We start from the raw sequence: 15,595 nt of genomic DNA, 5'->3' as shown, positions 1-15,595 counted from the left end.
TAGAGCTGTACACAAACCCAGTTAGCTTGGTTAACTTAGTCGACTCGGCTCGAAAAAGCACGATTCGACTCGAATCGAACCTCATCTCGAATCGTACTCAAATCGAACTAGTTCGGCGGCTCGGTTATTTTGATATTGATGTTGCTCACCGAGTGTTTGATTAAATGACTCAACGAAGTGTTATTTCGGGTGGATACATCATCCGTGGGATCAGGTGAATGCATTATTGGCGGGATTGGCCGGTGGCGAGGAAGGTATGAATATGAAACAAATCATTACCAAAAAAAATAAACATTACATAATAAAACTACCCTTGGATCTTAATTTTGATGCAGCCTATTGAGTGTTTAATGAAATACATGTAAATTGTTGTTGTTGTTTTGCAAATTGTTAAATTGTTGCTATTGTTTTGCAAATTATGAGAGATTGAAAGCACACTTCATGTGTTCGAGAAAATGCCGCATAGCTCGAACTTGCTCGAGTTGATGACTGAACCGAGCCAAGCTAGCCAATCAGGCTCAAGAATCGAGCCGAGTCGAGTTTGAGTTAGGGTCAACTAGTGACCAAGTTGAGTCGAGTAGTGCCAAGCTCGACTTGGTTCAACTCGTGTACAACTCTAGATTCATCGAACCTTTAAATATTGAATGTCCCATGTCAATGGACCACTAAATCATAATCCTTTGTTCACATACAATTAAAATATATTGCATACGTGTGTGTCATTTTGTATTAGGCATATGGTAACGACTTGTTATATTATATTTTAAGTTATTATTATAAATCGAGCAACTCAATTACACTACTAAGTTAGAAAAGTTGAAACAGGTTCTTAATAATTTATTTAGATTAACCACATATAAAAAGATAAGCCAATTTATTTCCCAAATCTTTCTTAATCTGATGGTGAAGATGATAATGCTGACAATACCATCTCAATAAAATGAAGGTGGAGTGGTCCCACATGATGTATCTCATTTATTCTCTCTTACTTCTTAGTAAAACAGGGGAAAGCGCAAACATTATAGCCCAATAAAGAAAGCACACACCCTCTGCATGGTCCAAAAAGAAAGTGTAAGGGGAGAGAGAGAGAGAGAGAGAGAGAGAGAGAGAGAGAGAGAGAGATGGGTCCAGTAAGTGATCTTGGCTGTCTTAGTTGAAGACCATTGATCCATTGGTTAATATCTGTCTGATTGGTATGATTCATGATTGGTTGCCAAACGTTTCTAATATACAGGGGCGACTTTCTGGCTTTCATGCTGGGCTTGAGCTCAAGCCGCATAAACTCTCTCTCTCTCTCTCTCTCTCTCTCTCTCTCTCTCTCTCTCATCAACCCAACTACCTAAAAGTGTAAAAAAGCCAAAACAAGGGTGATTCTGACTTGAATTGAGATCAGGCCCAACCACATATCTTGGGCTCAGTCTTGGGCGTGCCATGTTTGGCACAAATGACTTTGGCCAGTCTCACTATGTAAAGCCCAAATCTAACCCATTGCCATCCCTACAAATATCAGGTCAATCACCACTTATAGAAACCTGACACCGCAAAGTTGTAGTTCCATACCATCTTTCCCACTAATACTCAAAGTAGACATCAGGACCATGGAAAGGTTAGGTGCCACAATGAGGATTGCCATTCTGGAGAATCAATCCGATCCATTCATTTGGTAAGTCACACTCGTATGTTAAGGGAGACCATGGTTGCCCATTTTATCAAACAGTGTAAATTCCTGTGCAGTAGTTGATCCAAAGACAGCATTCATCTTTATACAGCCCCATGCGCCAGGGCATGCATAGCAGATAATTTTATCCTACATGGTTCAAGGCCTTCTCTATTTCAGTTTTGCAGATGTTCTCTCTTCCTTCACCTTCTTTGTAGACGCATTCACTTGCCATTAGATGTCTTCTAGGATTTGTGTGTCAGAGATAAAGGCCTACTGCTTCACAAGGAGATGATCGTTGCAATGAACTTTTTCTGATGACCAACTAGAACTTTTTTGATGATTTTATAAATGGTCCTGATCAGACTAATAGGTCTGAATCAGAAAGTGATTTGGCAACCAATTTCTTAACGATAAGGCAAAGGAGGCTCCAGTGCTTTTGTTGAGAGTTCCTATAGCATGAAAATTCAATTGAGACATCCACATAATCTTTTCCCGGTTCCATCAATGACAGAAGAACCACAGAGACAAGCCATCTGAACCCAGTGATTTATTGGATTCTGAAGTAGGTAAGAGCAGGAAACCATAAGAAGAAGATCATAGTCTTCCTCAAGTAATAAGATCTTTAATCCACAAAGGGAGTTCCTGAATCACCAAGAAGTAAAAAAAGAAATTTCAGAGTTTTTTTTTTTTTTAAATAATAATTAATTTTTAATTTAATAATAATAAGATTGTTCAATTAAAGCACTTATATGAAAGACCCAAAACCTTAATTCAAAATTACTCAAAATAACAAAAAATCTCTCAAAATACTAAATTTGTCAAAAATAGAAATATCAAACAAACCTTACTAGAGCATTCCCAACATTATTTATTACAAGCAATTTCTAAAAAAGACAAAAATCTTAAAACTGCATGAATAAGAAAATGCGATAAAAACAGAAATTTCTTAAAAAACAGTAATTTTTTTCCTACAATCGTAATTATGAACCTCAAAACAAGCGTTTCTCGTGAAACTATGCCCACGACTTGCTATGTAGGTCGAATGGCCCTAGAACCATTGTTACATAAAAATTGATAGGTTGTGCATTTCGTGGCGATGCCCGGATCAAAAGTTATGGCTCTTTTACAGTCAAAACTTTGAACAACAATTTCTTGATATCTGAAATGAATTTCTTCGAACTGGACACACTTGGGACCCAGTTACATCATGCCATACATAAGATTGGGTCGGTTCTAACGGACAACTTCCGCTTTCATTTGAGCTTCCAGTCATGCTAACAATGCATCTGTGGCACGTCCAAAATCAGATTCTATACTCATAACAACATGATTTATTCTTCAACTTACTACAGCTTCAAAACTAGATACTAACTGGAAAATCAGCCCTCAAGGCGAAGCTGATTTCTTTGATCGATCAAGTATGGATTCTTTGTAGAAATTGTCTACTTCCTCCTTTGATTACTGCCTGGTCTTCGGTGAAGTGCCCGTTGTCCACCCTTTTTTCTGCAATTTGCAATCCTGTGGAAGAATGCCATATTGCAATCCCCTTCTTTTTTAAGCAGAATGTCATCGTCAAGCAGTCCCCAATTAACGGATCACTAAGTTCTTTTTGGTGTTCCGTGCTTCTGATGATCAACTGCCCTAATTAGCATTCTTTTTATCCAACTGCTGAATTGAGACTTCAAGGAGCTCCTTCTTGCCGCTCTTACTTTGTTTCAATGCCAAACTCCAACATTTGAGTTTCATGAAGTGAAGCTTCTTTGCCCTTCTTAGCCTGCCCACCCATCAAATTCAGAGTTGTGCCACCATTCCTGGATCATCTGAAAGAATTCTTCAGACACCCATTAATCGCACTTCGCCCCTTCGGGCCCAATCAGCAATGTCTATGCGAGCTGGGTCAATTCAAAGACTCGACTCAGCTCCACTGAGGAATTATTTGCTAATCTAGAAAAGCCTATGAACACAACCATACATGTAGCCTATTCCAAACCCAATCCTAACTGCTCAAATCACAGACCTATTATAGACCATAGTTTGAAAACCCAATCTTTGATTTGACATAATGCTATGTCTATTTGTCTCAAATACAACTCAGGTCAGCCCACGCCCAACCCATTTAATAAACAGGTCAAGAAATTTGGTCCTAACCCAACCTGGTGACCCGACCCAACTTGGCCTGAACCCAGCTTAGAAGCAGGTCGGGCCAATTGACTCTTGGGTCGACCCAACCCATTGCCACCCCTAGCTTCAATAGTCTCCAGACAAATGGAGAATTGATGCACATGGTGCTTTTGGGAGCGTGAATGGTCAAAGCATTGATTTGGACCATCCCTTAGGTTCTGCTCCACACATAATTCATGGGCCAAGGTGAAAAATTCATGCCAATCAAAGGATCTTCTCCATCTGATCAATCCCATACAAATGAACAGCCTAGGCTTCTTTTTTTTCTTAGTGGAAGGATAAAATGGACAACCTAGATCAAAGGCCAGTTGCTCAAAGTGAATAGGTAATTTAGTCGAGTTCACTTTGGATAACAAGTCTCCAAGGAACCATTTTGATCAAGCAACCATTGCCATCTCCCACCAATGGTAATGGAAAAGGGCCAATATTCATTGATCACCATGAGTTTTTCACTGTGGCCCATGAATAGCAGGGCAAACTAATAGGCTGTCCTACTCAATAGTTACACCCTACCTATGTGTCATGTGGTCCCAAAGTTTACCAGTAGCATCATTACAGGCCCGGGACTCTATTATCTTTTCCCTACAAATATTTTGAAACAGTTGCAACTCCAAGGGCTTTCCCCTACAAATATTTTGAAACAGTTGCAACTTGTAAACAAAGCCGAGAAGCCACAAACCAGCATGCTGCTTTTGAAGTTTAGGTCCTGTTTGCTTGCCACTTAAAAATGAGTTAATCACAATTTAGTCAACAGTAATTTTGTATTTGAGATTTTGGTAAGGATTAAAAATAATCTTGATTACCCATAATTTATGTAAAGGGAATTTTATAAAATACTACCTGATTTTTTACAGACTTTACAATACAGTACCATTTAAAAAAATGTTTTCACTAAACTACCTCATTAATTTAAATAAGTTTCTTAAGTTAGATTTTGCAAAAGGTAGTTAGATTAAATGAGATATTTTTGTAAATGACAAAATTGCACTTCCCTCTTATAAACAAAAACCTGTTGACAGTCATGGTTAGAGATTTGGTTAGTCTGATCTACTTGTTCGGTCCTGAGTTGAATCCTGAGTCAGTTGAGAGTTGGCGACCAATGCTGAAGAATGGGCCAAGTCATCCCAATAGATGGAAAGACCCCTTGCCGAAAGACCTGCAGGGTCCACCAAAGTGTATCTATTATACCTACTTGGCCATCCATTGTGCCACCCCATGTTAGGACATGACTTCAAAGACCAGGCAGATTCACAACTCAAGTGGGCCACACCAAAAAAAAAAAAAAAAAAATCAGTAGGATAGAATGACCACCATTTAAACTTTCTTGCAGCCCACAAAAGTTTTGGATCAGATTGATATTAATGTCTTCGCTTCATCCTGATTGTAATGAACTTATGAACGGGTTACATCGCATAGAAACATGAGGGCAGGCTCTAGGAAGGTTTCAATGGTAGGCATTTCTATCCCCACTGTTTCTTGTGGTGTGGCCCACTCCAGTTTTGGATCTGCCTCATTTTATTTTATCTCATGTGCTAACATGAGCTTGCAAAATTGATGAACAGATTGGGTATCACAAGTGCATCACATTGAACCCCACAGCATGCATCAGCTCCTCTTGTTGAGGCTGTTAACGTAGCAGAGAGAGAGAGAGAGAGAAGGGGGGGGGGGGGGAGAGGAGATTGCGGGATTGGAATCCTCTAGAACACCTGTTTTACATAGTGTGTAAAACACCCATGTCTGTGGGGCCCACTACGCTACATATGTAAAATTTACTTCATCTTTCAAGTTCTATACTCAATGTTAGGCCCAAAGACCAAAAATCAGCTAGGCCCACAATTCATAAGGGCCACGTGAAAAGATCAACCTAATTAAAAACTTGCATGGACCGTACCAATGGGAACACTGTAAAATTGCTTCCAAAACTGCTAACTGCGAAGTCCACACGGTGTGGCCAGCCTGAGCTTTTTATCAAGCCAATTTTTCTATCTTCTCTTCATCCTGGTAAGTTAGACCTGATTAACAGGCTTAATGTAAGATACACCACATGGTAGCCCACACACAAATGTAATTTCAGCATCTCATTGCCATTGTTCTATGTGGTGTGGCTCATCTGTGTTGTCTCTAGCTCATTTTTTACCACAAGACCTAAGATCAGGTACAAAAACCTGATGAGCGCAATGGATTTTACAATTAAAACATTGTGGGCCGCACAGACTCGGGTGCTTTATGCAGTGCAAGAAACAGGTGGTGTAGAGGACTCCCATCTCCCTCCGCCTCTCTCCCTTTTTTCCCTCCCTCCTAATTTCTTCCCTTTCTCCTTCTATCCCCTCTGCTCCACGTGTACTGTGTACTGCACGTGCCATGCCCCTACTATGTGATATGAACCAGGATGGATAGAAAACACAAATATCACCCTGATTAAAAACTTCTGTGGTCACCAAGAGGAATGTAAAATGAATAGATTGTTGGCATATGAACACCATGGTGGGCTGTACACAAAAACAATGGTAGGCATGCCCCATTCCAATGGTTTCCTATGGTGCAGCCTGCCAGAGTCTTGGATCATCATCATTTTTGGTTATAGGGTGAATTTGATTCAGCTTACCTAATGTACGGAGTGGATCTCATGAAGTTTGATCCATGTGGTGCTCGGATAGTGGTAGGCAACATCATCTTTACCTACAATGAGATGCATAGTAAGAAGAATACCAAGCGTCACTGCATAGGGAATCCAGACAGAAGGGTGACAAGGAAAGTTTTTTGGTTATTAGATACTCTTAAGTATGATAGTTGATACACAAGCACCATGAGATTATACACATGGTATATGCCAACTCAAATGGAACCGTCTAAATTGTTAAAATCGCTTACTTAGGCCGAAGTTCCAAAATAAGATTGATAGAACAATTCTAATATCCGATATGTGAACGTTGTTTGTTGAAAGCGGATTGATGCAGGACATGAAATTTAAATATGATATGCAAGATTTCAGGCTTAGATCATAGTAATTCAGAACAATCACTTAATAATTTCACATCCCACACAAAAGCTCAAACATTCAAGTAAAGGAGAATCTGCACGGGTCCAGGCCTACACGGGCTAGGACTGGATCAATAAAATTATGGACCAAACGATGCTCAAAGGGATATAGAAATCAGCCACACATGCATAGTGATCAGTCCCTAATCCAAGGGATTCCCCAATTTCAATTTAAGGAACCCTATGGTGAGAAAAAAATGGCTAATAAATTAGGGATAATGCAATCTAAAGCTAAGGTTTATGAAAACTGGTATAAAAGAGAGAAAATAAGAAGGAAAACCTGAATCAGCAAACATTCACGCGTGCGGACAGCGGCAGAGCCTGACACACGTGCACACGAGCCTAGCTGCACGTGCGAGCGGGGCCCGTTTCCCAAAACAGACTCCTTGGCCTTGGTCGGCCAGGGGAGGTCTCCAAACCCTCCAAGTTTTGTGGCGATCCGATGTACGGTCGAGGCGCAGTACTCAGTCGAAGTTTCGGCCCTCCTGTAGGGCCAGATTCTGGAAACTGGTTGTAAAGAGACGAACATCTGCAAAACAAGCGGATTTGAAGCGAAGATGGTCGTGGAATGGATGAAATAAGATAGAGGGGCGGATTAGGATAAATGTGGCTTCGCACCACGGTAGTTAGCGATTCGAAAAAGGAGGGCTTCGCACCCACTTGAATTTTTCCACAGCTCAGAAACTCAGAGAGCAGAAAAACATGTAGGAATTTTTATTCAACTTCAATGAAAAAAGAACTACAAGGGATACCTATTTATAGGAAAACCCTATACCCCACAACTTGCGCCATGTGTATAACCTATTACTTGGCAATAAAGTAAATTAAAATAAAAATCAATCAAAGAAATCTAAAGCGTTCATGATGTTCTAAATAATATAAATAAGCAAAACCTAAAATATGAACTTAATCCGACTAGTGGGCCTCAATCATAAGGTCCCATGATGTTTTTTACTTGACTATCGGGCTCACTTCAATGAACAAAACTCCGTCTTCTAACTAGGAGGCCCTTCCTGAACGTTGCTATCGATACAAATCGACGGTGAGGCCCTCCTTCTGGCGTAAGTGCATAGGGGGCGGCGTGCATGCGCGTGTGCGCGTGATGTCCCCATCAATTCTCCCCGGCTGTGAAAATTTCACCACTAGTGAAATAAAACTCCTGAACCGCTACATAATGTCAAGATCAAGTCTCTGAAGCTCCTTCTAAATGAGTCACGTGCTGTCTAAAGCTGGACGTGATTTTCATTTAACCAGGTACTTTTGAAACCCGCCGTCCGACGTTGAAACTGTCTGATGGTCCAGGATATCCTTTATTTCCTCTTTGGGTGTGTGAAGGCTAGGTATGGGAGGTAGAAGCTGGAAAAAAAAAAAAGGTCGGGAAGAGTAGATATAGGAGGTAGAGGCTGGGAAAATGGGTCGGAAAGGGTAGGTATGGGAGGTAGAGGCTGAAAAAATAGGTCGGGACGAGTAGGTATGAGACGTAGAGACTGAAAAAATGGGTCAGGAAGGGTAGGTATGGGAGGTAGAGGCTGGGAAGATGGGTCGAGAGGGGGGCCATGGATCAAGGGAAAGGTCTGGGGAATCAGGATGGTTAGGCGAAAGGCTGGACAATGCATCAATGGCCCCTTGAAATGCAACTAGGTCCTCCACATTGAATGTGAAACTAATTCCCATGGAGGGTGGAAGATTTGCCACATACGCATTGAGACCGTTTCGTTTTATAATTTTGAAGGGTCCAGTGCTACGCGCGTGTAACTTACGAATGGCCCCTAGAGGGTACTACTCGGGCCTAATGCGGACCATCACAGAGTCTCTTACATTGAATTCCTTGAAACGTTTATACTGGTCTGCAAAAAATTTGTAATGTTCATTACTAGTAATGATCTTCTGCCTGATTTCTTGATACCATGAATGAATGTGATGCACAAAAGACTCTGCAGGCTCTGACGGCCTATGGGATAATAACATAAGGACAAGATCAATAGGTTTCTCAGTTTTATAATCAGTAACGACTTCATAAGGACTGAAACCTGTGGACCTATCGACAGAACTATTAAACGCAAATTCGGTTGTAGGTATTACGGTGTCCCATGTTCTGGTGTGCTCTATATCCCTCCTAGGGGGAGACTCATCTGGTAGATCGTCAAGACAGATATCACAAAACTCATTCACTACCAGAATAGCCTCAGGGGGTAACTCTACATTAGCCTCTGGTGCACTCTCTCCAGCCACAAGGCCGCACATGTTGTACCCCTCAAAATAGTGGTCTTGATGTCCCTCATGGGTTGGGTGCATGCCCATAACTGATTCCTTCGCCAACTCCATTCATTGGTCTATCCTCCTGGCCACCTGCCTGAGATTGAACATCTACCCTAATGGTGGGGTTTGTCCTGACGGAGGCCTTTAGTTGGGTAATGCACACATCAAGTTGTTCAAAGCATTGGTCCATATCTAAGCGCTTACCCAAAGACTCAATCTGCTGGGATAGTTTATTTAGTGACTCTTACAATCGTTCCATGTTTAGTGTAGGGTGCAAACCAACCACGACCCATACGTGGGGGCATACGATTGCTAACTCCCTCTAAGGACTTTATATGACGACTATATGCAACTAAATGAGACTAAATGATCCTATGAGACTCTATATGAGGGAAACTACACAGTGTTACTAAAATCCAGCAATATAGTTGTCAAAATAAAAGACTAACAGAAAGTTACAGCAATGTAAATTGCTAACTCCCTGCTAACAAAAATTTTAGCAACTAATATCAGGGACTACGGTCTTCTAACAGCTATATGATGAACTGGATGCATGAAGGACTGAAACAAACTAAACCCTAAATATGTGATGTATTCCCCTACAAGAACCCTAAGCTCTGATACCAAATTTGATGCAGGACATGAAATTTAAATATGATATGCAAGATTTCAGGCTTAGATCATACTAATTCAGAACAATCATATAACAATTCCACATCCCACACAAAAAACTAAAACATTCAAGAAAAGGGAATCTGCACGGGTCCAGGCCTACACGGGCTAGGACTGGATCAATAAAATTATGGACTAAATGATGGTCAAAGGGTAATAGAAATCAGCCACACATGCATAGTAATCAGTCCCTAATCCAAGGGATTCCCCAATTTCAATTCAAGAAACCCTAAGGTGAGAAAAACGGCAAATAAATTAGAGATAATGCAAGCTAGGACTAGGGTTTATGAAAATTGGTATAAAAGAGAGAAAATAAGAAGGAAAACCTGAATCAGCAAACATCCACGCGTGCGGACAACGGCAGGGCCTGGCACATGTGCGCACGAGCCTATCCGCATGTGCGAGCGGGGCCCATTTCCCAAAATAGACTCCTTGGCCTTGGTCGGCCAGGGGAGGTCTCCAAACCCTCCAAGTTTTGTGGTGATCCGACGTACGGTCAAGGCGCAGTGCTCCGTCGAAGTTTCAGCCCTCTTGCAGGGCCAGATTCTGGAAACTGGTTGTAGAGAGACGAACAGCTGCAAAACAAGCGGATTTGAAGCGAAGATGGTCGTGGAATGGATGAAATAAGATGGAGGGGCGGATTGGGATAAACGTGGCTTCGCACCACGATAGTTAGCCCTTCGAAAAGGGAGAGCTTCGCACCCACTTGAATTTATCCATTCGAAAATGGAGGGCTTCGCACCCACTTGAATTTTTCCACAACTCAGAAACTCAGAGAGCAGAAAAAGACACAGGAATTTTTATTTAACTTCAATGAAAAAAGAACTACAAGAGGTGCCTATTTATAGGAAAACCCTATACTCGACAACTCACGCCATCTGTGCAACCTATTACATGGCAATGAAGTAAAGTAAAATAAAAATTAATCAAAGAAATCTAAAGTGTTCATAATGTTCTAAATAATATAAATAAGCAAAACCTAAAATATGAACTTAATCCAACTAGTGGGCCCCGATCATGAGATCCCATGATGGGCTTTACTTGACTATCGGGCCCACTTCAATGAACCAAACTCCGTCTTCTAACTAGGAGGCCCTCCTTGGACGTCGTCATGGATCCAGATCGACGGTGGGGCCCTCCTTTTGGCGTACGTGCATAGGGGGCGGCGTGCATGCGCGTGTGCGCATGATGTCCCCATCACGAATTCTCATTGGAAGGGCAATTTTGTCATTTATAAAAAGTTTCCGTACTTAATATAACTACCATTAGAAAAATCTAACAAAAGGTAGCTTAATGAACTTAATTTAATGAGATAGTTTAATAAGAGCATTTTTTTAAATGTACCAAAATGTAAATTCCATAAAAATTAGGTAGTATTTTAAAAAATTCCCTTATGTAAGCTATGATCTTTAATACATAAATTATTGTTAGATAAAATGAGATGAAATCATTTTTAAGTTGCAGCCAAACAAGGCCTTTCATGTTTAGATATAGTTTGAAGACCAAACCTCAAAAACCTTGTATGGATTGTTATCGAACCCGCATTATCAGACCAAGCAACTATGTTTGAGTTGAGCCTTGCCAATTCAACAGAGTTAAAGAGTTGACTCAACAAATCTTGTCGATTCTCGACCGAGTAAAACTCATGGCTGAGTTTCCCATTGACTCATCTTGAGATCTCATCAAGTCAACTTGGCCGAGTTCTGAGTCGAGTCACCGAGTTTTAGAATTATAGCATGAATAGGGCATAGTGCCCAAATCAAACTAATTTGACAATCCCAACCTCTAAACCATGAACATTTCTTTCTTGAACTTGGAATGTCAACTCTCTTTTTTACTTCACTTCAGACAATTAATGTCCACAAATCGAATGGTTTGAATCAAATTTCACTGTCAACCGTCAACAACCCAGCTGAAGATTTGGACAGTTGGGCTTGAGACAGATGTATATCAAGTTTATAATGGCTATGCAGTGCATATGGATGATCCTAGTCTGCCAGCAAATCAAGGAATTTCCTATGCCCTTGAGGAAAGCATTAGAAATCATGGAGCCAAATACCTAAGAGCTTGATGTATTAGCAGCCTTTCCACTTTCACAACGCAATGCCGAGAGTTCCGACGATGACATTTGCATGTTACTCCAACTATGGTCTTTAACTCAAACTCAACAAACTCCCTTGCTATCTTACATCCAAATCATAGAGCACAAACCTCCTATCAGGCACATACCCTTCATCTCTCATAACCGCAATCAACCCATCCAACACCTCATAAATCAAATCAATTTGTGGATGAGATGTATCCTCCACAACAAAGCTGTGCACCCTCTTCTCAACCTCAACCCAACTCATTCCTGTTTCCTTCTTCACCCCATTCTCCTTCATTTTCTTGATAACTCTAGCTCTCTCTGCCCATCTCCCTTCAGAAGAATATATATTGGCCATCAAAACGTAAGCTGCAGAGCACTGGGGTGCTAGTTGAATCAAGCGATCAGAAGCATATCTCCCAATTTCAGAATTCCCATAAATGCTACAAGCACCAAGCAGCGCCTGCCAGACAGAAACACCAGGCTCCACCGGCAACCTCTCTATGAAGCCTCTTGCTTCTTCCAAATACCCTGCTCGGGCCAACATGTCGACCACACAAGCATAATGCTCCATCCTAGGACGAACCCCATGAACCTTGGACATGGACTCCAGCAGCTGCATGCCCCTTTCGATTGAGCCGACATGACTACAAGCATGTAGCAACGATAGGAATGTCACATCAGTGGGCTCCACGCCTTCTAATTTCATTTCTTCATACAATCGAAGCACTTCCAACCCATGTCCATGACGAGCAAAGCCAGCAATCATAGAGTTCCATGAAACTGAATTCCTACAAGCCATCTGATTGAAGACTTTAAGAGATTCCCTGAATTCGCCACACTTCGAATACATGTTTATAAGCCCATTGGCCACAAATGGATTACAACCAAACCGCTTCTTGATCACCAAAGAGTGTAGTTGCTTCCCAAGAGCCAATGACGTAATAACACCAAACACCCCAAGAACAGCAGAAACCATGTTCGCATCAATCTCAAATCGCGCCTTCATTATCAACACAAAAAGCTCAACAGCATCTTCTTCCAATCCATTTTGTGCCAAACCCACAAGCATGATGGTCATTGCAACCCCGTCCAGTTCCCTGGAGGACTTAAAAATCGTGCACGCATCTTCAACGTTACTACACTTTGAATACATGTCCATTAAAGCACTTTCTAGACATGAATCTGATTCAAACCCAGACTTCAAAACTAGCCCATGAATCAGTCTACCTTCTCTAAGAGCTTGCAAACCAGAACAAGCCACAAGCGCGCTAGAGTACGTCAATGAATTAGCATCCATCATCCAATGACGCATTTCAAAAAACAAAGCCAGACTCTCCTTGAAAAGTTGACCTTGCGCATGACCTGAAATTACGGCAGTCCAGGTAACAATATTTCTTTCAGGCATTTCATCAAATACTCTTCTCGCAGTGCCAAGGCACCCACATCGGAAGTATCCAGTGACCAAAGCATTTCCTACAGAAATTTCCCGCTCAAATCCATTTATAAACACCAACGAATGCATCATCATAATCACATAAAGGAACTGCGGTCCATTACAAGCCGATAAAACGCTGGTTAGCGTTGCACGATCAAATAGAAAATTTTCCGAACAACGCATTCGTCTGAAAAGCGCAAAACCCGCCTCGAATTTTCCAGCGGACAAGGAACCCGAAATCATCGAATTCCAAGAGACAGTATCTTTCAAAGGCATTTCATCAAACACCTTCCTTGCATATGATAAGTCTCCGCATTTGGAGTACATAGATATCAGAGAATTCCAAACGACGAGATGATCATGTTGATTGGTTTGGTTTTGGAAGCTGGAAGAAATCGGATTTTTGAGGATGAAGGCATGCAGGGAAGAACCAAGAAAGAAATGCCCTTCCCTTCCGCAGATGGAAAGAAGGGTGCTGAGGTCGACATGGTTGAGGGTAGAACTGATATATTTCAAGGTTGGAAGGGTCTTTGTGGGATTGGGGTTCAGCCTTCTTACCCATATCGCTTTCATCCATGAAGCTGAGCTGTCGAGACTCGAGAAGCAAAAGCTCTTCGAGCAAACAAGGTAAACGGGGAGTTATTTGATACTCACTCTGCATACAACGCTTGATGCGCAGGCACGGAGTGGGGGCACCGAATGGCTACGGGCGAAAGCCTTTCCCAGGATTTCTCCTTAGGTGAGTCCACCGTGATTTTTGTGAGAAATCCAACCCGTTCATCCTTTTTTTGAGCTCATTCTAGGACATGAAAACAAAAAAGAGCCGGATCCAAGACTCAATTGGGCGAAAACGTGAGGATTAAACGTCCCCATTTGAAATATTCGCAAGGCCACGGAAAATTTTGAATCATGTTCATCCCATGGGAATGACGTTACGAATAGCATGGATGACATGTAAATATCACTGTCGACCCACTGAGGTTGCAAAGGCAGGAACTTCCTTGCCAACCTTTTCCTTTATTGCAGCCCACTTCATTCTTGGATCTTGTTTAATTTTGGTCTCAGTCTTAAAATAAAATCACAAAATAGATGAACAAGGTAGATTTCTCACAAACATCATAGTGGACCCTACCTAAGTTTTTGATCAGGGGCTTTAGCACGAAATCCACGTGCGACACGTCATCACTGACATTATCATCACATTTAATGCAACATTACTATTGCATTAGAGTGATGATATAGCCAAATTACATTACAACAAACAAAATTTTATGTTTATGGCAAGTAGAGGATTGGAGTGCACTCAATTTTAAGTATTGATATGTTGGAATGTCTATTCCCATAAACTGTTTGAAAATTATCCTGAATACTGAAATTTAGTACTAAATTCAAATATATATATATATATATATATATATATATATATATATATATATATATATATATATATATATATATATATATATATATATGATAAAATTGTTTGAAATTTGACAATTTTACCTAATGGACCTATGTCCTAACATGATTTAGAAAAAATAGATAGAGCCGGATAGATTTCTCACATACATTATAACGTGCCTTACCTAATTTTCCATGGGTGTTTCCCTAGGGCCCACCTTGATATATATATTGTACATTCACACTATCCATCAATTTTTTACAGCTCATTTTATATCATGGTCCTGAAAATAAAGCATATCTAAATTTCAAGTAGACCAAACAGCAAGGATTGAATGTTAAGATCATTTTAGGGCATGAGCCCCAAAAGTAGGTAAATTGAAGGCTCGATTGGACCACACTACACGAAGTAGTGGTGACAATGACCCCACAGGAATCACACTTGTTGTGGTCCGTTTGATCTAAAGATTTAGGTGGGGGTGTTATTCCACGTAAGGAAACCATTGGACGGTGTAGATCTGATCCATGATAATTTGATATGTCCAAGATTGAAACTAGACCATTATATTTAGTTTGGATGAATCTTATTTGTTTGAGTTTGGATTGGTTGAAACTTGATGTGCAGCCCAATAATGATGTGTTAAATACATCAATCGTAAGGTATTTGTGAATGGTCATGTGTGTAAGTAGTCACATTTACTTTTGCTTATCAATTGCACTGTTGAGGTGTGGAATTGGCTCAAATATACGAAATGCGGTTGATTTTTGGAGCCGCCACTAGCCAAATAAATTTTAGAATGTAAAGTCAAATAAAAATTGTAGAATTGCTTATAGGTCGAGGAATCATGAAAATTTTCAA

General features: G+C 40.8%; 1 protein-coding gene across 3 annotated transcripts; it reads right to left on the bottom strand.

Moving 5' to 3' along the window:
• Positions 1-2,703: 2,703 nt before the first annotated feature.
• Positions 2,704-14,095, bottom strand: LOC131231038 (pentatricopeptide repeat-containing protein At3g05340). 3 transcript variants are annotated; one of them, XM_058227119.1, is made up of 3 exons: positions 11,871-14,095; positions 6,447-6,520; positions 2,704-3,434 (listed from the first exon to the last, which is right to left on the bottom strand). In XM_058227119.1, the coding sequence occupies exon 1, from the start codon at positions 13,906-13,908 to the stop codon at positions 11,992-11,994; it is 1,917 nt and encodes a 638-aa protein (XP_058083102.1). In that variant the 5' UTR covers positions 13,909-14,095; the 3' UTR covers positions 2,704-3,434; positions 6,447-6,520; positions 11,871-11,991. The 3 variants fall into 3 exon arrangements, with proteins under 3 accessions (XP_058083102.1, XP_058083103.1, XP_058083101.1); XM_058227118.1 differs by lacking the exon at positions 2,704-3,434 and adding an exon at positions 4,721-4,997; XM_058227120.1 differs by lacking the exon at positions 6,447-6,520.
• Positions 14,096-15,595: the final 1,500 nt, after the last annotated feature.

Source organism: Magnolia sinica, chromosome 17 (genome assembly GCF_029962835.1).
Source record: "Magnolia sinica isolate HGM2019 chromosome 17, MsV1, whole genome shotgun sequence".
NCBI classification, from domain to species: Eukaryota; Viridiplantae; Streptophyta; class Magnoliopsida; order Magnoliales; family Magnoliaceae; genus Magnolia; species Magnolia sinica.
The sequence above is the reverse complement of the archived record's forward strand: the minus strand, read 5'-3'. Positions and strand labels throughout refer to the sequence as shown.